Source organism: Malus domestica, chromosome 03 (genome assembly GCF_042453785.1).
Source record: "Malus domestica chromosome 03, GDT2T_hap1".
Lineage (NCBI taxonomy): Eukaryota > Viridiplantae > Streptophyta > Magnoliopsida > Rosales > Rosaceae > Malus > Malus domestica.
Window position 1 is genome coordinate 23,118,206 of NC_091663.1, and position 25,089 is coordinate 23,143,294.

Below are 25,089 nucleotides of genomic sequence, written 5' to 3' on the forward strand. Positions count from 1 at the left end.
ATCATGGCGGGAGAGAAGGCAGAAAAAAAGAACCCATCATCATATAATTCAAAGTTCAACTTACTAAGCAGAGCACAAATTTCTTATCATCTTTTTCTTTTTCCTTTTAATTATTTTATAAATTTCATAACTTTTTTGTGCAATTGATAGCCGGATTTAAATGGAAGATTTTGGCTTTCTTTAAAGAATTTTATTTCTTAAAAAAGAAGATATTCTTTTCACAATGAGATTTTCTAGTGATTTTGCTTTCAACCTTGGAATTTTCTGGGGCTTTTTATGTTAAGCAAATTGTAATTTCTGGTAATTTTTGTTTTCATATTGGTAAACAACAGTTAATGACTTCCTGTTCTTCCTTAACAGTTCTAGTCTCAAGTCTCTTGTATTACTGATTTATTCCTCTTGCAGATGAGGGTATCTTATTTTCTCCTTTTCAAAAGGATTTTTGTTGAGGAATCCATATCATATTACGATTCCAAATTTGTTTTCAAATGTGATAAGGATATGATTCTGTATTGTCTTTTGCATGTTGTTAATGAGATTGGACTTTGGTATGGTCGCCATGGCGCTTCAAGACGAATGGTTCTTGAGTGTAGGACTCCGTTAATGGTTGCTTCTAAGTATGGTAGTGTTGACGTTGTGAAACTGATTCTCTCTCTTTCAAAGGCGGATGTAATCCTCTCTCTCGGCCCAGATAAGACCACTGCCCTTCACTGTGCTGTGTCTGGTGGGTCTGAAAAAGCTGTTGAAACTGTGAAGGTTCTTCTGCAGGCTGGTGCGGATCCCAATGCTACTGATGCCAACGGATGTTTCCCTTTAGATGTTATTGTTGCTCCTCTGAATTGTTCCAATCTGAAGGTTGTGCTTCAAGAGCTCTTACAATATGGTGGTTCAGTCCATGCTTTAAGTGTTAGTTTTGGATTTAGTTCACCATTTCTTTCAACGACTCCGACAAATAATTCCTTGCTATCATCAATCCCTGATTCAACATGTAACACTTATGACATACATGGTTCTTCTACACCTGAAAAGAAAGAACACCCTTTTGATCTGTCACTTCCCAACATCAAGGATAACATTTATGCCACAGATGAGTTTCGAATGTTTTCATTCAAGATCCGGCCTTGTTCGCGAGCATATTCACATGATTGGACTGAATGCCCTTTTGTGCATCCTGGTGAGAATGCAAGGAGAAGAGACCCGAGAAAGTTCCAGTATAGTTGTATGCCATGCTTGGATTTTCGCAAGGGGACATGTAGACGTGGAGATTTATGTGAATATGCTCATGGGGTTTTTGAGTGCTGGCTTCATCCAGCACAGTATAAGACTCGACTCTGCAAAGATGGCATGAGTTGCTTGCGTCAGGTTTGCTTCTTTGCCCACAAACCTGAGGAAATGCGACCCTTGTATGTTTCTACTGGATCTGCCATGCCATCCCCTCATTCAGCAACCTCTGCTGCTGCTTTCATGGACATGGCTGCAACTTTGAACGTGCTGCCTGGCTCGACCAAAGCTGTGGAGGCCATGTCACCTCCTTTTACTCCTCCCATGTCTCTTCATGATGGTATTTTCGACTCTTCCATGGCATGGCCTCAACAATATATCCCCGGTTTGTATCTACCAGGCAGCAATATTCAGGCAAGTCGTCTGAGATCTTCTTTTAATGCAAATAATGTTCCTACCGAGGAGGTTAACATGTTGCATAATTTTGAAATGCAACAACAGCAATCATTTCATGATGGGTCTTCCTTCTCGCATTCATACATCAGTGCTTCCTCAATGAGTCATCCTCGCCGTCAAGAAACCTTGACACCTTCAAATCTCAATGATGTTTTCGCTTCCCATCTCTCATCCCCTCGATTTGCTGACCAACTTGCAAACTCATCTGCTTTCTCATCCTCAAAAATATCTATTGTTCGCAATCAACTCCACCAGCAACAATCAATGTTATCTCCTATCAGAACAAATGTGTTCTCTCCAAGGATGGTTGACCAGAATCTCTTGCAAGTTCCATTTGGTCTTTCCTCACTGAGGATGATGTCACCTCGAAGCATGGAGCCTCTTTCTCCAATAGGCACTAGGGTCTCTACTCTTGCTCAGCAAGAGAAGCAGAAGCCGCTATACAGCCCCAACTCATGTGATGCTGGATCCAATGGTGTTGGTTCCCCTATGTCTATGTCAAAATGGGAGTCTAGCAGTGCAAAACTAGATTGGTCTGTTCAAACAGATGAGCCAGGTCATTTAAGCAAATTAAGTTATACAGAACACAATGTCAACGAGCCTGATGTTTCATGGATTCAATCTCTGGTGAAGGAATCACCATCTGATGCAAAGGAAATAACATCTGTTCCAGAATCAGGCACACTGCTACCTATCGAGTGTTCTAATTGAAACGTCATGCAGTTTCCAAAGCAGGGATTGAGCAGTTGCAGGTTTACCATGTTGCTGAGTGAAAACGAAATCATTTTTACTGGGCTTGGAGTCGGAGGTAGTTACAACAGAAATACAAATTCTTGAGTGGGTTGGTAACAGTAACAATAGAAGGAGGGTACTGAACAAAGTCTACAGAAAAGAACCATTCATTTTTTTTTTTGGTTGAAAAACGGGGCTAAAAGCAAGAGCCCAAACAAACCTACTCAATAATAAATCTAGACCGGGAAAGTCGATCCTCACAAATAAAACTCTATGAGAAGACCAACCCAGGTGAAGGATCTTCTCTCTCAAGTCCCAAGTCTATCATTACTTAAGTATTTAAATTTCTTTTTTACCCTTAAATTATTTGTTATATAAAAGCAAAACTGCAGAAGCTCTTGTTCTACCATTTTTTGTTTATATTATTTTGAGCAACTTTTTTCTTTCTTCCAATGTCAGACGCATCTTTGATACCGTAATGAAATTAAGAAATAAATATATTTATTTATTTTTCCTGAGTTGTGTGCTCTTTTTTTAATTGCTTTGGATTAGTTCCGGTGAACAAAGTGGAACATATTCTTTCAAGAAAGTGAAAGATGGTGCAATTTGCACCTGATGCAATTTTCTATTGTACTTTGGAGTATTCTATACTCTGGAGTTTTCAATCGTTGGATTCTTGATCAAAGATACGGTTACCAAGATCTAACGATTAAAACTCTGAGCAACTTAGAATCTTTAAATAAATTATTGCAGAGGCAGATGGTGATAAGAGTGTGGTACACTTGGTTCTTTCCTATCTTTGATTGTCCCTGCATTGCTTTTCCTCTACTTTCGTCAGTTTCCTTGTTATGAGAATCTGGTGGTGAGGTGGATTCCAATAGGAAGTTTGGTGGGTTAGGGCTTTTTGATTTGGATAGGTGGGAAGTTGGTTTTTGATTAGGATAAGTGGAAAGTTGCTTTATTTTTTGTATGGATTTGTTCATTTTTTTTTCTCTTTTCTTTGAGATTAAATTTGATGCTGGACCACTTATGAAATGATTTATTTTACTTTCTTTGTGTTGGGTATTCAAGCTCGTTACATTTTTTCAACATTGAATACAGAAGTAACGCTAGATTGATAACCCGGTTTTCTTCTGCGTTAGCACTTGAATTTCTCTGTGATTTATTCCTATCTTGATTAATATTTCAATTACATGAAATTAAGTTCACTTTCAATTTGGCTGTTCAGTCACCATGGATGCAATTGTGTGAGAAATATGCAGAGAATGTGCAGTCCTTTCTCAAACTACACTAAAAAACTTGTACAAAAACAAATGCGTTGCGAAATATTTGATCAGGGATTTTCCCCAACATTGTAAGTTACACGCAGATATGGTTTTTGTATGATTTATCTTCATGTAAATGAAATCGGTAGCAGCAACGAATGGAAGCGAAAAAAAAACTGTTGAACTTTCGAATGAGTAAAACCGGTTCGCATTTATGCGCGGAGGAATTCCCAGGGTCCTGTTCCTGTTCCTATCCTGCAATTGCATACCAATATTGTAAGTTATGGGATTTTTTTGTGTTTGCGCGGGCAAAAACTGTAAGATTATACCTCCAAAATCCGGCAAATGTCCGAAGACTCATATAGATGGTCAAAGCAACCCAGATTCCAATGAATCCATTGGTATAGGAGAGTACAAACAGAACTAAGATGCTGACAATAGCCACCATAACCTGGAGAGAATGGTGATCATCAAGTTAACTTGTATCCCAAGGAACTAAATTTGGCTAATTAGCCCACATAATTACTTGTATTACAAGAAGGGGACTAAAGACTTGCCATGGAAAAAGCTGAGTACACGAAATCAGATGCTCCAAAGTTGACACCGTCGAAAACAAATGCCAAGGCATTGATGGGCTGAGTAGCTGCAACAAACTGGTTTTGGATTGAAGACTGTTAGTTCAAATCGAAATGCCATTTAGGATTGAAGAAGTGTAAGTCAAACATTGTGTTCTGTTTCGAGACAAGGGGACTTACTGGAATGCCTATGCCAATGAGATGTAGCACATTGGCATCTTTTGTGAATAATCTTGCTCCATACTGCAACCCCACTCCGAGTATGGCAGCGAGCATCAAACCCAAAACCAATCCCAGCTGCAGTTTAAACGCAGTTACGAATATTTGGAGAAACTGACATCATATGAAATCTGTACTTGATTCTTTGAAATTTTTTACACACCTGTAGCACTCGGGATGCAGTGGCTGCAGCCTTATCGTAGTCTTTTTTGGCAAATGCACTTGCAAGTATGGCCTGAAAGCGGAGCAGGAAATTTCAGCACGAAGGCAGTTGATCATCATCAGTTCTAACCAAACTTAACAGCCTAGAAGTTGATCTTTCTATCTATTTACTATAGAACTCTACTGGTTATCTGCCTAATTTAGTAAATATCAGTATTGAGTAGTTTCAAGCATTAACGAAATGATCTCCGACCTGTCCAGCAACAGCCAGCCCATCAGCTAGAAGGGAAGTTGCCAACCAGACCTGCAAGCAGACTTGAAATGCAGCCATGGGTGTCGATCCCTGACGTGCAGCCAACGATGCAGCCAGAGTCACACAGAATGTAACAGCAATGACCCTCATTAATAACAGAAAACCTGGAGTAAAGAAAGACTAATGGGGATAAACTTCATAATTAACGCTACGCTAACTATCTTTTAACAAACACTTCCAATGTTTTTGGGTCACTAAAAGCAAGGCCCAAGGATTACAGAATAAAATCTCACCATTTTTAAGAAATCGACTGAATTGGAGATGTTTGATACTTGGGGGTAATAGATTGACTTGAGCCATTAATCTCCACAGGAGTATGAAACATATCAAGTACCTGCGTAGGATGACCATTTTATTGATAACAGGCAAAGCTGGCATACAATGTAGAATTCCAGAGAAAGCACACCAAGACAACAGGACTGAACACAAACATGAAACTTGGGAAAGGAGTTAGATAACACTTACTGAGATATAACATGAGCAATAGCCGCACCGGTGACACCCAGATGGAAAACAAAAATAAATATTGGATCCAATATTATATTTGTTGCATCTCCTGCCACTAAATTCAAACAGATAATTTATGGATTAGAAGAAGCTGAAGACTGTTTAATTCTGGTGAAATAGATGCAGTCAGAAGCTAAAGTTTAACAGCGTTAAGGTATACCAGTGGCGTATAAAGGAGTTTTTGTATCCTTCAACCCACGGAAGATCCCTTGCATAGCCAGTGAAAGAAGAACTGCAGGAGCACCGAGCGATCTCAGCATCAAGTACTGCTGTGCAGGTTTTAGCATAGGGGAATCCTAAACGAACAATAGTTCCTTTTATTATTAGAAATTAGAGTACACAGCATTTTAGCGTTTGATACAAAAAATTATTTAAGTAAAACCATATGCCAAAAAGAAAATAATTAGCTTACAGAACCGACTCCCATAAAGTTCAATAGAGGTTTTGCTCCAGATATGAGGAATATGGCTTGGATGAGGCCAAGGATGCTGCCGATAACCATTGCTGATGACGCTGATGGGATATACCTTTTCTGATGATCGGTTGTAACTATTTCAAAGCTTGTAGCAACGGATTTTGAGTTGTATGCATTTTGAGTGGCATCTGAGAAATAACATTGACGAAAAATAAAACTATCAAGTAAGAAGCATTTCCAAACTTAATGCAATCACATTCTGTAAGTCTGTACACACTGCATACGAAGTACATTAGGAAAAAGATATGGAGCATACCGCTTTCTGGTATCAACTGTTTCATTTCATCATTAATTGATGAACCTGTTTCCAGGTAATCGCTGTCCTTTGCCTCGGGACTCACTGTTCCAATAGTATCTTCTTCAGCAACAAAAGATGTTGTGACACTAACAAGTGGGAATATTGCAATTCTTGATGCTTGATTAAATAGAGCAATAGAAACTCCTACAGCAGCAAGCTCCACTGGACCTTTAAACATTAAGATAATTCATTTCAGATCAAAGAACATACGAATGTTGAAAACAAAAAACTAAAAAGAAAGAAAAGTACCTATTTGACCAATGAATGCTGTGTCGACCAGAGAAGCAATTGGATCAGCTGTCAAAGCCAGCGCCGCAGGCAATGCAATTGACGCTATTTCTAAACCAAGTTTGTCCAAATTAAGAACACATCTAGACATAAAAGAGAGAGAATCCAAGCATTAGATTAGACCATCTATATACATTAATTCACATACAATCTTTTTCGGTCGTTTCAATTGTAATTACAATTCACTTAACTTTATTAATCGAGCAAATTGCAGGACTACATGATTTGTCAGGAAAGGAGATGATAACTACTTTCTCCTAATTGCAATAATAAAATCATTTGGAAAATATGGCTCTTGGAGCAAAGATATCAGACGTAAGAAGGTCAAGCTGGTCTAGCCATGGATAATAAAATCACAACAGCCAATGGTTGTGAGTAAAAAGCTCGCGTTGCTTATAGAAAGTACTTTTCACTGCTTTTCTGCTAGGTTCAGTTTAACAAAAGCTTTAATTACAAACCAAGGTGGCTCCTAAACAGGGAAAAGGAATGTAAAATGCATAAAATCGATCGAAATAATATACCTGCAATCCTTAAAGAAAATGCAGATAGGACTTTTCCTTGTGTTCCCATATGAATATGAACCATCTTCTTCTGCCATCGGTTCGATAGCCGATTCAATGAATTTATTTTTCACTGGGATGTGGTTACAGAACTAGGTGCTTATTGGAAGCAGAATTATCAAAGCAATGGCGATAAAATCGATAGACGAGAATTCACAAATTGTGCTCCAGACCCTGAAGATTATAGTATCTGTCAATTCATAACTCGTGTTTCTTGCAAACCCAAAAAGTCACAGATGAAGCACCAAATAAAGTAGACTAAAAGAAAGTTGGGTTCCAAAACGTTTCAACGCTTGAAATTCCCATCCTTCAAAACAAACATTCAAACTCAAAGACTTGTAACAGTTTCAAAACATTCCAATTAAAAACAAAACAATCAAATGAAAGTCTTCTAGACATTAGCTTTGGAAACTAAACACCAGCCAATTTCTCAGTCTAGGCAAACGAGGGCAGAGCCAAGGTGGCTAGAACAGTGTGCTCTGAATCCTTCCCCTAGTTTAGATTAAATTAAAACATCATATTCTACATAATTCTTCGGATATCGCTCTAATTTAAAGGAAAAAAAAAAAAACCTCAGTCTATAAGAAAAATTAAATTCAAGAGAATTTAAAGATAGGAATTTAAAGCTTGTCAAAGAAGAAAAAAAGAACTAAAAGAAATTTACACATGAAAACCAAAACTCACTGACTTTTGAACCTTGAAACTTTCATTTACTTGAGCTTTGAAACTTGAAAAGCAACTGTGTGTGTATGTGTGTGTGTATTGAAGAAGGCTATTTAAATCCAAATTCCAAATTCCATGAGAGAAAAGGACCTCCACAACAGAAACACCAACTGGGGCAGGCTCTTCTTCTGTACGTTAGAGGGAGGGAGGGAGAGAGAGAGCGCTTTCAGAGCTAGCATTTAAGCTCTTCTCTTCCAAAATTCATATTTACACTATTACTTTTCTGCTAGTGTTATAAATAAATAACTTAGTTTTATTTGTGTAATCAAGCACAAAGACTCTTTTGCATAAGTCCCTTTATTCGGGCTTCATTGATGTCTTGAAGTAGGTTCTTCTTGGCCAATAGGTGGCCACGTGTAAATATATTATGGTTGGACTTCCATCTTATACAATTAATTCATTAATCGACTTGACATAGGGGTGGGCAAACGGGTAGAGGAACCGCGGGTCGGGGCGGGTAATGTAGGTTCGGGGCGGGTACGGGCCGGGTCCTTCTTTTTTTGGGAACAAACAGGGCGGGGCGGGCCGGGCCATGGTTATTTACGGGGTGGGCCGGTTCCTAAACCTTAGAAAAACGGGGCCCCGGACCGACCCGTTTCCAATTATAATCAACGGTTAAGATTGAATGATAATCTATCATCCAATCTGAACCATTAATTTGTAACCTAGGTTTCCAAATCAGTTTCAGTCTCTCACTCTCTCATTCCCACGCCCACCTCTCCACCGTCACTCCATCGACTCCCTCGACTCCGACGACATCCCAGAGAACTCCCATCACCACCGCCGCGACCAACACAACGACTCCACCACCACCCATCCAACCATCCTTCGACCTCGACGACATCCGTTACTTCGCCGGCTACTGTAAGTCTACTGTCTACTTCTCCGAATTTTATTTTTGTTGATGCAGAGGATCAGTAGCATGAATAATAGGATTGATTAGAGAACTGCTTGCGTTTTTTCAGATCTGGGTTTTTTTTGTTGATGGTAGACAATTTTGAATTTAATTGGAATTTGGATCAAGAACAAGAACTGCGTGCGTTTTTCAGATTTGGGGGTTTTTTTTTCTTCTAGTTTTGATTCAAGTAGTCTCCCTGCGTTTTTCAGACTTATGGCCATCGTTTTGATTTAAGTTGTCTCCCTGCGAAAATAAAGCTTTCTTAACTGGAGCAAATATTTGTTCCTTAATTTGTTGGAGGATGACTTACCCTTACAAACCAAAATGTTACGAACTAGATTTGAGTACTGTCAGACTAGATTAACATCTTGTGATTCGTTGAATGGAGAGCCAAGACAAAAGTAAATCCCGTTATGTATGAGTTTTGTAATTTTTTTCATATAATGGATCATTACAGTTTTATTTTTTAAGGGATTTGAATCTGTGCAAATGTGAATGAGTGACTGTGAATCTGCAGGGGCTGGGAATGTGCAAATGTGAATGAGTGAATCTGCTAGGGCTAGGACAGAATTTGAATCTGTGCAAATGTTACACATTTCTCCTTTGGTGTAGGGTTCTAGCATCGGTAAGTGGTGATAACAAGTTTTGAGAAGTTAGTTCTTTGATGAGCTGTGTAAAATGCAGTTTTGAAACTGTGCAGTTTTAGAATTTGTGTAAAATGCAGTTTTGAAACTGTGCAGTTTTGTGATGAGCTTAGCTATGTGTTTTGATTTTGGTGGAAGGCAAGGACTTTTGTCATCTCTAAGAAAGCAAGGACTTTTGTCATCTCTGAGAAAGCATCTGAGTTTTCCGGATTTTAATTTTATTCTGGTTTTAATAAAACAAGTGTTTACTTTGACTTGTTTATCACTTCAGGTTGTTTATCATGCTAAGGCACTTCCCCATTGAGTCAAGAGGACGTCAAAAAAAGCTAGAGGAGGTTTGTGCGTATATTTCATTCATCAGTGGCAGTTTTCAAACACAATTCTTGCAATTTGTGTTAGGAATCATGGTTCCTAACTTATTTACGTGGCAGGTTGGATGGGTCACAGGCATTTGCTGCACATGCAGTGTTTAACTCTCTGCTGTGTATTTATGTGTTGTGTGATGAGCTTAGCTATGTGTTTTGATTGTGTGCAGTTTTAGAATCTGTTTAAAAATGCAGTTTTAGAATCTATATGTGCAATGTTTAACTCCCTGCTGTGTATTTATGTGTTGTGTGATGAGCTTAGCTATGTGTTTTGATTTTGTGCAGTTTTAGAATCTGTGTGATGAGCTTAGCTATGTGTTTTGATTGTGTGCAGTTTTAGAATCTGTTTAAAAATGCAGTTTTAGAAGGTAATTCTTTTGTTTTGTATAGTTTGGTCTATAACTTTATATTAATTTGTTTACAATTAACATCCTTTTGTTCTTTGTTGTAGAATATAAAAGAAGAAAAGCAAATGCTAATGTTATATCTACAAGCTCAACCATCCCATCAAGTGATGCTGAAATTGAAGCTCCTCATCAAACAACTCAAATGAATAAAGGAAAAGGAATTGCGGTAATATTTTAAACTTAAATGAATATGCTTTACTTTTCAATGATTCAATGAGGATAATATGATGATGGACGTTAATAATATCAAGTTTATATTTTATTTTTCCTTACAGATTCAATGAGGAATGATGTTGGAACTTGGATGTTGGAATTGGATGTGGTTTCCTATGTTCATTTGGAATTTATTGAAAATGTCATGTTTATGTTGTTTTGAATTATTTGATTTTTGGACTTTGGAATTTGGATGTCTTGGACTCTCGGTTTTGAATATTTTGTATGTTGATTCGATCTTTAGATGTTGGACGCTATAACGTTATTTTGGATGTATTGAATATGTGCAATTGTAATTTGCACAGATTGCAAATTTGTGCAATTGCAATCTGTGCAGTACTGTAGCTGTGCTTTTTTTTTTTTTTAAATTTCAATCTATGCTTTAAAGTTTAAACAGGAAAAAAAAAACAGAGGACCCGTTGACCCGGACCGAACCGGCCCGTTTCAACCGGGCCGGGTAAGGTCCGGTTCCTATTTTAAAATTTGTAATGCCCGACTCGGCCCGGCCCGTCTCACTTTATTCCGGGTCCGGTCCGGTCCCTTCAAAAATGGGCCCGGCCCGGCCCGTGCCCACCCCTAACTTGACATATACACATCACTTGTTACATGAGATGATACGTGCTGTACAAAACTTAAAACTTATGTTGAAGAATATAATCCCAGGTTTGAAACATGACAGAAAAAATATTGCTACTTATAAGTGAAGGGTTTCACTCCTAATAACTCGAGACATTTTGTGTTAAAATTTAACACATGTTGGATTTTGTTGGTGGTTAAGTAAAGACAATATTAATATGACTAGTAGTAAGTAGCTGACCTGACTCGAAAATTTTGATGACTTGACTTGACATTACAGAGTATATATTGTATTACTAATAAATTAATAATTCTATTACTAATAATATTAAGACGTTTTGTAATAAAATTCAACACATATCTAATTAAGCAAGTAACTAAATTTGTACAATAGTATTAAATCACAAGTAGTCCACTAACTTGTCTAAAAAACTTAAAATTTAACAACTTAAGCTCTCTAAGTACAATCAATATGTTGGTAAACACCACCATCACTCAAATGAGAATTTTCCTCCTATAAAAACACGTAGGTTTGGCTCAAACGGACTACTCCAAGAGAACTCATACATGCTTTAATGGGGTGATGGTGTGATGGCGAACTGCCATGAGTGGTGATTACATGTGTCGATGGGTGATGAGTACCAGATTCCCAGAGAGAAACGCATGTTTGCATCACTACCTTAAATCATGGATAGTGGGGACACCCAGTGGCACTGCATGCATGGTTATGGCTAACGGAAGGGGATCCGGATCCCCTCCATCTAATCCTCTTCATCAAACAATCCAGACCCTTAAAATTTAATTCAACGGTTAAAGTTAGGTCAGAAAACGGCTTGAAAGTGGCTAATTCGAGACCAAGACAGTCATTTTCGAGCCATTTTCCGATCAAACCATGGCTAGTTAGCTATCAAGAAAGGTATCATTCTCTTCATCTCGTTGAGAAGTATGATTTTGGTTTTTGAATCACTCAATTTCGTTGAGTATTGAAGAAGTTATGAACGTTTAAAGTTTACCCAGTTTTCGGCGAGTTTTCCAGTTTTCCCACGGACCAGTCACCTTTCAAGCTATTTTTCAGCCATCTCTGTTAACAATTGGGCTTCCAAATAGGTATAATCTTATTCTACACTTTCCTATCTTTATTTTGATATATTATGGGTTGAATTTGGTTGAAAAACGATTGAGCTACAAAACTTTGAAAATTGCCCAAACTTCCGGCCAAGATCTCTGAGACACTTAATGGAGTTTTTAACAGAATGACTAAAATAATAGATGATGGACAATCTTAGAGACCATTTATATTGATTTTCAATCTCAGGGACCAAAGTGATGTCTTATTCAAATCTCAAGGATAATTTTAGCTATAAAGTGGGCTCGTGTTTTAGTCGTTGGATCAAATTTTACAGGTTTAAATTGTTTGATGAGGAGAATTAGGTGGAAATAATATCTCTTTCCATGGCTAACAGCCAAGTTTCCATCACTTTCAGGTTAAATGACTGGTGGTAGCCAAGTCAATAATGGAAAATTCGAAGTCAAGCCAATAATAGAAAATTCCATGTCATCGAATTAAAGTGAAATTAAATCAAATGTAATTTTACAAAAATTCCAAGTCAATAATATATGTTAGGTTCTAGATTCGATTCCTGATATTGATGAATTACATGATGGTGGTCAGATGGAGATTAAAATACCTCTATAAATATTCTCAGTTCCAAAAAAGATAGAATGTTATGGTGAAACCACTAACTAATTCCTTTTTTTTTATAGCATCATATAAATATTGATATCTCGAATGTATTATATTTTAGACTTGTTAATTGAAATAGGAATGCACTTTTGGAAACCTCTGATTGTGCTAAACTATAATTTAGGAAAATATCTCAATCCGGTTTTACATAACGAACAACGTAGTAAAGATTAGTATGAAAGAAATATCGTACTCTTCTTCTAAAAAAAATCATTCATACCGTACTTGTCACATCCCGGCCTGGGCGCCCATCACATCCCGTCACATCCAGGCCTGAGCCCCCATCACATCCTGGGCTCGATTTCACCGTAGCATGATATTGTCCGCTTTAGACCACAACCACGCCCTCACGGTTTTGTTTATAGGAACTCAGAGAACTTCCCAGTGGGTCACCCATCCTGGGATTACTCTCACGCGAACTCACTTAACTTCAGAGTTAAGATGGAACCCGAAACCAGTGAGCTCCCAAAAGGTCTTGTGCTAGGTAGTAGGGCTGGGCACGGGCCGGGCCGGGCCCAATTTTGAAGGGACCGGACCGAACCTAGGTTCAAACGAAACGGGCCGGGCCGGGGATTACATTTTCTAATATAGGAACCGGACATTACCCGGCCCGGTTGAAACGGGCCGATTCGGGCCGGGTCCACGGGTCCTTTTTTTTTTTTTTTTTTTTTGAAAAAAAAAAATTGTACAGATTGCAAACTGCACAGATTTGCAAACTGCACAGATTGCACAGATTTGCAAATGGGCATAAAGAGTGAACAATTAAACAGAGTGAACACAAGCAGGCAGCACAATTAAACAGAGTGAACACACAACACACAAATTGTTGACCGACAAAAGACCAAAAAGGCTGAGAAGTTTTCATTGCTGTTGGCAAGTCAATGCCATCGTCTGAAACTTTATCACTACCCTGAGGGGGTTCCCAGGACCAAAAATCAGGACCTGGAGTCCTGGTTCTTGAAATTTCCGATTGAGGCACTGGCACAACTACACTCCTAATCTGTGCTCCTGTTGAAATTAAAATTTTTTGATAACGAAATGCTCAAATTACTGACATGCTAGTTATAAGAAACAAAAACAAAAAGTATTCAATTCAATTTGATTACAAAATTCAGATGCTCATCCACTAACTTTTGAAAAAATACCAAATCAGCATGCCATTACTTACAATTTGATATAATGCGATCTCCGTGAAACAATTAAGCCATTTACATTTTACAATTTGATATAATGCGATCTCCGTGAAACAATAATCCCATCAGCATCCAAAACATATGCAGGATATCAAACTCTAACTTTTTTGTTCTTGGAAATTCTGGACTTCAATTAACAAATAAAACTATACCTATCTTTATCTTCATTACCCCAAATTAAAATCCCATATTTAAACAAACAATCAGAAATTCAAATTGCCTAATTAAAAATCAAACACAATGTCCAAATCTTTACCTTCTTGACGAGCCCCAATTGTTCCGTCACCACCCCCGCCACTCCCACCACCGGAACCTCCGCGATCCCCCGCCTCAGTCCTCAACTCATTATTCTTTGTCCTCCAAAATGGCGCGAGCAGCCGCGATCGCGGCCGCAGCTCGATCAACAACCTGCATTCGCTGAACCCGGTCCCTTTCCTCCTTCGAAACCTCCAGAATCTTTTGGAACTTCTCGCTCCTCTTCTTCTCCAATTCCTCAACAGGCTCCACACTCTGATCATCAACATCGATTTTTGCAGAGTCGAGGGAAGGTAACTGTCGAGGGACCGAGGTCTGACCGTCTGAGAGTTTGAGAGACAGTGAGAGTGAGAGTCGGGAATCGGGATGAGACTACTAGTAACCTAGTTCGAAAACCCTAAAATCCCAAATTCCAATTTAAAAACCCTAAAATCCCTACACCCAAAATTCAAATTAATAACAAAACCCTAATTCAAAATTACCTAAATTTTAGAGGGATGATGGCCTGGGTTCTCTGGCGGTCACGACGGTGATGGGGTGATGGAGTCACGACGGGGGGGGGGGGGGTTGCTGTCGAAGAGGAGAGAATCGACGGCAAGGGTGATGGCCTGGGTTCTCTGGGATGTTGTCGATGGCAAGGGTGGTCCCGTTGTATTCGCCGAGGAGAAACGACGGTTGGTGAGGGGATCGGAGTCGAGGGAAGGACGGTTGGTGAGGGGATCGGAGTCGAGGGAAGGTCTGAAAGTTTGAGAGAGTGAGAGAGTGAGAGAGTCGGGACTCGGGAGGGAATCGGGATGAGAGAGAGATAGAACTTAGGGTAAAACTAAAACAACGGTTCAGATTAGATATGGTATCTTATTCATCAATCTGGTCCATTCATTTTAATTACAAACGGGCCGGTCCGGGTACCCGCGGTTCCTATACCCAGGAACCGGCCCGGACTGAAATTCACAAAGACCCGCCCCGGCCCGCCCCGTTTCTTTTTTTTTTAAATAGGAACCGGCCCGTACCCGCCCCGAACCGCCATTACCCGCCCCGACCCGCGGTTCCTGTACCCGTTTGCCCAGCCCTACTAGGTAGAGATGTGAATATATATATATAAGGCTTAGAGGATCCACTCCCCTAAGCAACGTGGGATGTTACAATCCACCCCCCTTAGGGGCTCGACGTCCTCGTCGGTACACTTCCAGCCAGGGATTGGCTCTGATACAAAATAGTCACATCCCGCCCCGGCCCCCTACCACATCCCGGGCTCGACTCTGCCGTAGCACGATATTGTCCGCTTTAGGCCCCGACCATGCCCTCACAGTTTTGTTTCTGGGAACTCACACGAGAACTTTCCAGTGGGTCACCCATTCTGGGATTGCTCTCACGCGAACTTACTTAACTTCGGAGTTCCGATGGAACCTGAAGCCAGTAAGCTCCCAAAAGGCCTTGTGCTAGGTAGAGATGTGAATATACATATAATGCTTAGAGGATCCATTTTCCTGAGTGATGTGGGATGTTACAGTACTCTTCTTCTAAAAAAAAAAAAAAATTAATTTGAAGACCTAATTAATTTTACATATCTTGTGAGTCTGGTAGTGTATTTATGCACTTTCTTTGTGAATACTATATATTATTACAGGTAGAATGCCCAAATCTAGTTACTTTACCTCTCCTGAGGATAATTTAATTACTTGGCGAAGCAATAAGCAAAGGTGATTAATAGCTCAAACACTGAAGTTGAATATAAAGAGATAGTCAATGAAATATGTTTCAACTTATTTGGCTAAAAATTTGTGGACTCAACTTGGATTTAATCTAATCTGATGATGGATCTATATTATGATAAAAAGGTTGCTTATGACATTGCTCATAATCCAGTTCAAAATGATTGTGCGAAATATATTGAAGTAGGTAAACATTTTGATAAAAGAGAAGTTCGAAGCTCAAGATGTTTGGTTTCCGTTTGTGAAGTATGAACATTAACTAGCAAATATCTTGATGTAGGTAGTGTAAGAGTAAAAAGGTGTTTTACAATTCATTTTGAAAGTCAGCATTAGACATATTTATGCACCGATTTGAAGAGGAGTGTTGACATGAGTAATTTTGTTGATTAATTGTAAATAGGATTTTGTTTCCTATCGTCCCTAAGTTAGGTTAATCACTTTCTTATTTTACTAAATCTTTGTAACTAGATCTGTAAAAATGATCAAGGCTCTATGGCCCGGCCCGACCAAATCATAGAGCCGGGCCTTATTTAGCCATTTTTAAGGTGTGATGCTATTTACATTTTTTTTAGCTTTCACACAATCTTTTCTATTTTCCGGCGTCAAATCGAAAATTAAAGAAGATAAAAAAATATAAATTAACAGAGACTATGTGGTGGTAAAAATGGTATGTAGATGGCACCACCATTTTCAAATGGGTAGGGTCAGGGGCCTTACATATTAGGCTCTAGGTCCGTCCATGGCCTAGCTCTACGGGTCATGTATGATTCTTAATATTATATACATATAGCCTTCAAAACTAAAGAATACTCATTTGTAAGTGTTTTGAAAATGATTGAAAGCATTTTGGAGAAAATATTTTTGTGTTCTAAAAGCATTTAAAGTATTTCCTCCATGAAGCACTTTAAGGGCCGGTTGTGTTACACTTCTTTAAGAGGGACAAGACTAAGTGGGACTATAATCCTATGTTTGGTGCAGCAAAGGATTAAGTTAAATGACGTTAACTCGGACGGACTAGGATTCTCTCTTCTCCTCTTTCCATTCCCTCATCTCACATTCTCTTATTTTATCTTTCTCTTACCATAAAAAATTAATATAAGATGTTAACTTGGCTTAATCGTGACAGTTCAAATAGGAGGGGAGGGAAAGGGAGGGAAGAAAGGAGGGGAGAGAATCCTACTCCAACACGGACTCGCCTCGACTCCGGGCCTCTCTATTAGTGCCTTTATCTAACCGTCTCAAGCAGACCTTCTCCAATGACCGCAGTCTAAAATCTTAATCTGATTACCACCCAGAACCCCTCCATCCCAATTGCTGCTCCCCGCCCCATATTCTCATCTACAATTTGCAGGAGAAGAAATAATGAATTCTTCCAATTTCAACAACAGAGAAGGGTGAGGGGTGAGGGATCAGTAGGGATGAGCAACGGTTATGGCGGGCGTGTAACCGCAGTTATTTACCCATAACCGTTTATGCTTATACCCACATAACCGTTTACCCGTTGGGTAATTGTCTAAACGGTTATATCCATACCCATAACCGTTTATAAACGGTTAACCATACCCATAACCACATACCCATTTAACTGTAACCGTTTAATACCCGTTTACTCATTTATCCTTTTTAACCCGTTTATCTTTCTTTTTTTTACTATTACCCATTTTTCATCCGTTTACATGTTTTTTAACAATTTGAAAATTAAAAAAAAAACTGTCATAACTTTCTTTTTTTGACAATTAAACACCGTTATAAGTACATTCATCGTACATTTCCATATTTTAATTTTTTAAGTCCTTATTCCATTCCAATAATTGAAATAATAGTTTACGGACAATATTTTTAACGGTTACCAATGAAGGTAAATATAATATTTGCTAAGTATTATTGGGTTACAAAAATTGTTTAGAAGACATTTCTGTCAAAGCATTTCTATCAATTTTACGATTACCCGCAAAAAATTTAAATTGATTTGGCCAATTCCTTGATGATGAGAATCATCATTCCTGTAGCAGTGTTATTGAGAGAAGGACCGATAAATTCCTTGCTAATTTATTAGGTGCTAAGTATTATTGGATCGAGAACATGGTTTGTGTTAGTTTTACATATATAAAATAAATGGGTAAACGGTTACCCGTTTATAACCGCGGTTAATACCCATAACCGCCCATTTAAATTTCGTAGGTAAACGGTTATACCCATAACCGTTTATTTATCTAAACGGTTACCCATAACTATAACCGTTTAATTTAAAAGGGTAGGTAACCGCGGTTACCCATAACCAATGGGTATTTGCCCATCCCTAGGGGTCAGTGGTTGAATACGTAGGAGCACTTTGTGAATTTAGTTGTAGATCTTTTGTTAGAACGGTGAAGGGTCTTGAAGCAGAGCAATTTGTGAATTTTTTTCTTTTTGTTTTGTTTTGTTTTGCAGACAATGATAGAAGAAATTGAAGAAATGGTAAAAATAAAAATGATTTAAAAAGTGTGGATCAAAAATAATAATTTGGGTCCTAAAAAATATTTTGTTTATAATGCACCAAATACTTCACTATTCTTATCCTGCTTAGTCCAAGCCAAGCCAGTCCAGCTTAGTCACTGAAGTTAGTCCAGTCTGAGATAGTCCAATGCAACAACCGCATCCTATAGATCTTAATATTAACCAAATAATCATCATATCAATTATGTATCTAGTAATGATGGGAATATGAATTTATAAGTTAATTCAATAATTCGAATCTGATAATCCGATTATATACGCACTATTAATTCAAATTTGGATGGAATAAATCCAATTCGAATTTAACTTTTTAGAGATATATTATAACTTTTTAAGTTGTTTGATGAATGTATGACAATTCCCCACACTCAATTGCAACATTAGGGTGCTTACATTGCACAAAAGTATTTACCACGAAATATAGCATTGGAGATTATAAATAGGCAGTTGGAGTTGAGTCTATCCATGTTCATTTTGCAAGCAAACATTCGGTCACTTGTGAATCAATCCAAGCAGTACATTATAAAAAAGGGAATTTTAACGAAAAGCACCCGGTACTGTTCACTTTAACGAAAAACCACATTTTTACACTAAAAAGTCAATCCTGGTACTATTCACTTTACCATTTATTTTGTCCTTATCATTAAAACTCAAAGTTTTCAAGCCCTTTTCATTAGTTTTCCTTGTAAAAAAATGCCTCCTTTCGACACAGATAAAGATGACGAAAATGAGTCCATATATCGGCAGATGTCACTGGTAGATGTTCCAGACTTCCCTCAGGTTGATTTTTATGGAAACAGATACCAGGACCTCGGGGACCGTTGTCGGGAGAACGGGAACGAAGAGGCTTTGTTCCGACATGGAATGGATCACTACTTTGGTAGAGGAAGTACCAGCAGCGCGCTGGGACGAGAATGGCTGATGCGCGCAGCAAACGGCGGGCATCCATGTGCATCCCTTGCTTATTGCTCGATTTTGGTGATGTCCGGGGCAGACGAGGTCCCAACAGGTCTAAACATCATGTCTAATGCAGTTAATCCATCGAATTTACAGGAATGTAGGGACAGAATGGCTGAATATGTTGGAGGCATGCCATATGTTAGTATGGAGATGGTTTTCAGCACCATTTTTCCGTACTGTGAGCAAAAACTACATTGTAGTGCATGTGGAGCCGATTTAGAAAATGACTGGACTGTTGGAATGATGGAAGCCACCATGATTGGGCAAAAGCAAATCGAGTGGAATGGGGAATGCAAAGCCTGTGATATGCATTGGGAGGTGTTCATATTTGGTATGCTTTTCTGTAGCCGATGGATGGACTAAGTATGCGTGGCAGTTATCTGAATTGTCCTGGTGGATATGATTTTCTTTTTTAGCACATAGCGTCTCAAGTTTAAACCTTTTTTCACTCTCTCATTCTCTTAGTGTAGCTTAGAATAATGATATCGCTTGTAATAATATATGTTTTTCTTAACTTGTGATATGAATAATGTCTTATGTTTTAGTTTATAAAAAGTATGTGTCTTGTGTATTTTCTCTTATATATGCGACGAAACTTTGTTTCTATGATCCTGGAAATTACAAGAGCTACGTAGGGCGTATGTCAAGTAACTATTGAGCTAATTATGTCTTTATATTGATGTGGGCGTCTCAATTTGGAAATGAGCTCGGTCGGGTGAATGAAGTGAATGTGGTGATGCGGTGGTCAGTCACGCTGCTGACTTTTGCACTAAGAAACTTCGACCGTCAAAGAAACACGTGTTTAATACCAAAAATGCGCAACTTTCTCCCACGAGTACCCAATGCTGATCCCTATTTAAGTTGGACAACGTGACACAAAGGTCGAGTAACTAAATAACAAACTTTAATTCTTCTACGAAAACTTACGTGACATGGGTGCAACATCACATGACGTTCCGTGCCAATAAAATAAGATCACGTAAACAAAAACTAACACACATCTTTATTTTATTGATGGCGGTGTACCATGCACAGTTAATTATTCAAACTAAAAGAATTATGGCGAAAGGTACGATCCCTTCGTTCTTGATATACCACCAAGAAAATAAATGCAGCACAGGATAAGGGTACATTCAAGCATCAACAAATGATGATTCTTCAATTGTATTGTCATGCTACATCAAAATTTGGGGTACATTTTATAATTTCTGCTCTAAATGGACCTCCTATGTATACCCATTTTTCACCAAAAGGTCTCAAGATTATTTCCATGTGAAAGAATTCAAGGGAAAGATCTTAGTGTGCCCCGGAAAGAAGTGAAACAACCGCATCTGAGTGAACAAACAGAAAAAACCATGCCGAATTTCAGGTCGGCAGGTTTTCAAGGCCAACCACTTTTACCACAAGCCGATGAACTTCCACCAAACCCCTCCAACTCCAAGCCAAATAATGATGTTGACCACGGATACAAGGAATCCGTAACCCCACCACTTGGCAAGTGGGACGTAGTTAGCACCATAGAAAACAGGTGCTGATCCAATGCCGTAATGGGTAAGACCACCCATGAGGTTGGAGAGGAATGCAAGCACCATCGCTCCAAAGTATGGAGGAGTACCAAGGGCAGTAGAAACAGACAAGAATGCTGTAAACATGGCACCGATATGAGCAGCTCCACTGGCGAAGAAGTAGTGAGAGTAGAAATATAGAAGAACCAGAATGCCAAAAGACGCTTGCCATGAAAGACCCAATCCGCCAACAAACTGTAAAAAGAGCAGAATCATTGTTAATGATGACCAAAATTAAATACAGTTCTTTAGCAGATTCATTGAGGTTGAGGCTCTCGTCAGAAGATTCATTGAGGTTGAGGTCATATAGCAGGAGACACAATAATGGTGCACCGATGCATATGCTTTACTTGAAGTAGATAACCTAGCGAATTGTAAATACAGTACTTTATGCCAGTAAACAAAAACATCCCGAAATTAGATGATGGGTAACCGGCAGATTGACTTTTGAGCTAGTTAAACTTAAAAACTTGCCAAAGTGAAATTATGTAGGGATAAAAAACAGCAAATAACAACTCTGAAAGGACCATAAATTTAGTTACGATGAATCCTCTTTTATGTTTCTGTAGTCTGTACTAAAGTTTTTCACCACAGAAACAAACAAAAGAAAAATGTAATGCTAACCGAAACTTCAAACTACATTTATAACTTTTAGTAGTGGTGATATCAGAAGCATGCACAACTATGTGACCAGTAAGCGGAAAGAAAGCCTAACCTTAACTATGGTCTGGCTAAACCAAGAAATGAGACCATATTTGTTGAGATACCCAGCCATTGCTATGAGTGCAGCAAACCAAGTAAGTGTATCCCAGGCCACTGATTCAGCTAAGCACTCCTTCCATGTAATAACACCAGTAACGAGGAGAACAGATAATCCAAGAATAGCAGCAGTTACAGCATCCACACCCAAAATTCCTCCGAAAATCCAAAGCCCCACCTGATATGCGTTCAGAAAAAAAGGAGGGAAACTATAAGCATGAATATTTTAAACAACACACTAGATTTTACATATGCATCCAAAACAGTTGTGTACACGTGTTAGTAAAGGGAGATAATTTACCACAATCAAGTGATCTATTAGAATACTAATTCAAGATAAACTGCTAGAATTCATGGCATAGGAGAAATAAATGTGCGAATTATAACCCGCAACCAATGATCAAGGGGGACACCAGCAACTTGAACAAACAGCATTCAATGATCACGCTTAAGGTAAATGCTAAACTCTGAAAGGACAGGTTAAGAAAAGTTAAAGGCTCGTTTTTAACCGAAGGGGAAGGATGCCTACAAAAGACGCAGCAAGTAACAGCCAAAACAAGTTCCTACCCAACACCTTGATAATTTGAGCAACTCAAGAACAAGAACCCTACACAAGACTACTTCCCCTTATTTGGTGACAAGGGGAACCTTGCCAGTAAAGTTTTCAAACAACATAATGCTCCGTTCCCAAAGCACCAATTGAATCAATGCCACCTCACAACAAAACCTGAAAGTAGACAAGTCAACTTTGCAGGTGCTGAATGCATATCATGTCAAATGGGACTACCATCTATATAAGAACCATTCTAGTATACTAAATATGAATGGTAATGCGTAGCCATTCTACGCAGCATCATAGAAAATAGGAGTCTTCAGCAAAAAATGGAAATGGATGGTATTTTATGTAGCATCGTGGAAAAGGGAAAACAGACAAATGCCAACAGCAATTGACAGGACGAATCAATCAAATTATCTAAGGAACATGCAAATTAAAAAACTGAAGGCACGTACAAACTTAGAACATCCAGCTTATTTGTCAAAGCAGATCAACGGAACTGAAACCAAGCATGCCGCTGATAACTAAACAAATTATTGCAGGTATTCAATCCATAAACTTGTCACAGCCTCCTTCGATAGTAACAGAGCATAGCTCTTCAACAAGCACAACCCATTAATTTAAATCTTACAAATAACAGTGTTGCTCTTCGACATTGCAAAAAATTGAAGTTATGCTAGAGTAACTCAATGCAGCACCTGTCCTCAATACATTTAGTAATCATACCCAATTATTATCAAATTTAGCGTAGAAAGCAACTTCAAAACATACCCAAATTTGAAAAACCGAAAAGTACACGCAATGCAGGCATTTTAACAAAAAAGAAGAAATGCGTACCGTAAGAAACAGAGTCCCGGCCATGATAATCTCATTTTTAGACATTGGCCCCATCTTCTCCAGCCTCTCCCTTGCAAGCTTTGGCGCGTCCGGGCTGCTCTTCACCTCCGGCGGGTATATAATGTACAACAGCAGAGGCACCACAATCAACGACACCAAACCTGGCACAATCGCCGCCTTGGCCCAATCGGTCCACCCAATCGTCTGCTTAATCGTGTTTAATGCCAAGTTGGCGCTCAAGGGGTTAGCAGCCATGGCCGTCAAGAACATTGCCGACGAAATCACCGAAGTCTGGAAGCACGTGAGCATCAACCACGACCCCAACTTACCCTCGGTCCCGTCACCGACATTGCTGCCGCAGGCGACGCAGAGGGACTTCACCAACGGCAAGAAAATCCCTCCGGCTCGGGCGGAGACGGAAGGGATCGCTGGGGCCAGCAAGGCCTCGCTGAAGACCAGACTGTACCCTAACCCCAGAGAGGAGCTACCAAAGAGGGAGACGAACTGGTACGCAATTCGATTTCCGAGTCCGGTCTTGATGAAGCCTCGGGCGAAGAAGAAGGCGAGGGCGATGAGCCAGGGGATCGGATCTCCGAAGGCGGAGAAAGCAGCGCCGAAAGTCAGCGTTTTCGTGAGGACGGAGGCGCCGAGGCCGAGCAAGGCGACGGCTCCGAGAGGCAGGGGCTGAGTAATGATACCGACGATGGTGGCAAGGAAAATGGAGAGAAGCTGCCACGCGTTTTTGGTGACTCCTGCTGGAGTAGGGACGAACCAGAGGATAACTCCCGTCGCGATCGACGCGATTAGAGGCTTCATAGCTGCGCCCTGCCATGGTTCCTTGGCGGGAGTGATGGAGGACCCACCGGTGGCTACAGTGGCTTTGACGGAGAAGCCACGGCGGGAGTGAGTGAAGTCCCGGGTTAAATTGGGGAGTTTGGGGGAGGAAATGAGGGGGGAGAGGGTTTTGTTGAAACCGAAGGCGGCGGTTTTGAGGGAGTTTCGGCGGGTTTGGGAGGCGGGAAACGGCTTTAGGAGTAGCGATTTGGGGAAGGGAGTGCGGGATCTGAGGGAGGGGAGGGTGGAGGTGGAGGTGGTGGCGGCGGTTGTGAGGGCGATCGACGCCATCGGAGTGGGGGTTGGGACCTGCTGTGGCGAAGCTCAGAGAAGCAGCTGCGGCGGCAGCAGCAGCATGTGTTGTTAGGAGTAGAAATGGTCGAAATGGAGGCGCTAGAGGGGGAGGGGTATTTAAGTCAACGTAGGGTAGAAATGTGGGCCGTTGGATCGGGATTTGACGGAGTGGATTGGTGATAGGAATGTACGACCTTTTAAACTTTGGAAATGCCGTCTGGAGTGGCTGCTAGTTGGTACTTGGAAGTTTGAAATCGAAATGTCCGTCTAGAGTCTCTGATTGGGTGCATTAAAAACACGGTCCGATAAAATATCACCATACACGTAAATTCACGGTCACGATCAACATGTTTCGTGTAAATCTTTCTCGTCGGCCTCAACAACCGGGGCGCTGTGTCGGTTGGAAAGTCCACGTGGCAGGATCTGAGTGGATATGTTATAGCTTTTTCTTGTAGATGACATGGGGATGGAGAAGGAGAGGAGAGGGACGAAGGGAAAGTGATCGGATCCACGTGGCGTATAGGGATTGGTCCGTGGTATTTGTCTGGTCGTGAGGAATGGTAAGGGAACAAAGGGCTTTCTGACAGTTTGAAGGAAAGGGAAAGTGGGAGACTAGTGCTGGACGCAGCAGAGGAGATCTACGCCTCTGGGCCACTACTTTTAAGCACGCGAAAAGACATCAATGCCACTGAGAGTCTAAGAGTGGAAATTATTAGGCACCACACGAGTTCACGTGGGTGGATCTCGTTGTCCGGAGTGTTTTTGCGTAACAACGAACTTCAGATTATTTAAAATTAAACATAAATATGATTAATAAAAATTGGTTTACAATAAACGAATAGAATGTGAGGATTCATTGTTGGAATATATTAATATTTTAAGTATTATATTGTTTGAGTTTTTTTATAAGTTTAGTTTGGGCCTAGCCAATAGTGTGCTTTGTTATTCATTAGAGAAAAATTAGTTATAATGTAGCCTCTTAGGGTT

General features: G+C 39.7%; 4 protein-coding genes and 1 long non-coding RNA gene across 10 annotated transcripts; 3 read left to right on the forward strand and 2 right to left on the reverse strand.

Moving 5' to 3' along the window:
- The first annotated feature begins 257 nt into the window (after positions 1–257).
- LOC103418965 (zinc finger CCCH domain-containing protein 56-like) lies at positions 258–2,927 on the forward strand. Its single transcript, XM_017327741.3, has one exon. The coding sequence runs from the start codon at positions 406–408 to the stop codon at positions 2,386–2,388; it is 1,983 nt and encodes a 660-aa protein (XP_017183230.3). The 5' UTR covers positions 258–405; the 3' UTR covers positions 2,389–2,927.
- Positions 2,928–3,723: 796 nt separating this feature from the next.
- On the reverse strand, positions 3,724–8,081 carry LOC103427283 (protein DETOXIFICATION 42). 4 transcript variants are annotated; one of them, XM_070819172.1, is made up of 14 exons: positions 7,885–8,081; positions 7,033–7,245; positions 6,473–6,594; positions 6,182–6,391; positions 5,863–6,053; positions 5,611–5,746; positions 5,409–5,505; positions 5,177–5,277; positions 4,884–5,047; positions 4,632–4,703; positions 4,430–4,546; positions 4,232–4,327; positions 4,004–4,125; positions 3,724–3,929 (listed from the first exon to the last, which is right to left on the reverse strand). In XM_070819172.1, exons 2-14 carry the CDS (start codon positions 7,107–7,109, stop codon positions 3,887–3,889), a joined length of 1,548 nt encoding a protein of 515 aa, XP_070675273.1. In that variant the 5' UTR covers positions 7,110–7,245; positions 7,885–8,081; the 3' UTR covers positions 3,724–3,886. The 4 variants fall into 4 exon arrangements, with proteins under 4 accessions (XP_070675273.1, XP_070675275.1, XP_070675276.1 ...); XM_070819174.1 differs by having other exon boundaries at positions 7,906–8,057; XM_070819175.1 differs by having other exon boundaries at positions 7,756–7,928.
- A 410-nt stretch (positions 8,082–8,491) lies between these two features.
- LOC103427282 (uncharacterized) lies at positions 8,492–10,665 on the forward strand. Of its 3 annotated transcripts, none has more exons than XR_011579363.1 (6): positions 8,501–8,658; positions 9,210–9,317; positions 9,608–9,671; positions 9,987–10,069; positions 10,153–10,274; positions 10,384–10,665. It is a non-coding gene; the product is annotated as an uncharacterized lncRNA (long non-coding RNA). The 3 variants fall into 3 exon arrangements; XR_011579364.1 differs by having other exon boundaries at positions 10,036–10,069; XR_003774882.2 differs by lacking the exon at positions 9,987–10,069 and having other exon boundaries at positions 8,492–8,658.
- An 8,103-nt stretch (positions 10,666–18,768) lies between these two features.
- LOC108172394 (uncharacterized) lies at positions 18,769–19,806 on the forward strand. Its single transcript, XM_017329926.3, has 2 exons — positions 18,769–18,812; positions 18,975–19,806. Exon 2 carries the CDS (start codon positions 18,991–18,993, stop codon positions 19,618–19,620), a length of 630 nt encoding a protein of 209 aa, XP_017185415.3. The 5' UTR covers positions 18,769–18,812; positions 18,975–18,990; the 3' UTR covers positions 19,621–19,806.
- A 579-nt stretch (positions 19,807–20,385) lies between these two features.
- On the reverse strand, positions 20,386–24,931 carry LOC103427334 (dicarboxylate transporter 1, chloroplastic). Its single transcript, XM_008365398.4, has 3 exons — positions 22,975–24,931; positions 21,538–21,759; positions 20,386–21,017 (listed from the first exon to the last, which is right to left on the reverse strand). Exons 1-3 carry the CDS (start codon positions 24,097–24,099, stop codon positions 20,655–20,657), a joined length of 1,710 nt encoding a protein of 569 aa, XP_008363620.3. The 5' UTR covers positions 24,100–24,931; the 3' UTR covers positions 20,386–20,654.
- Positions 24,932–25,089: the final 158 nt, after the last annotated feature.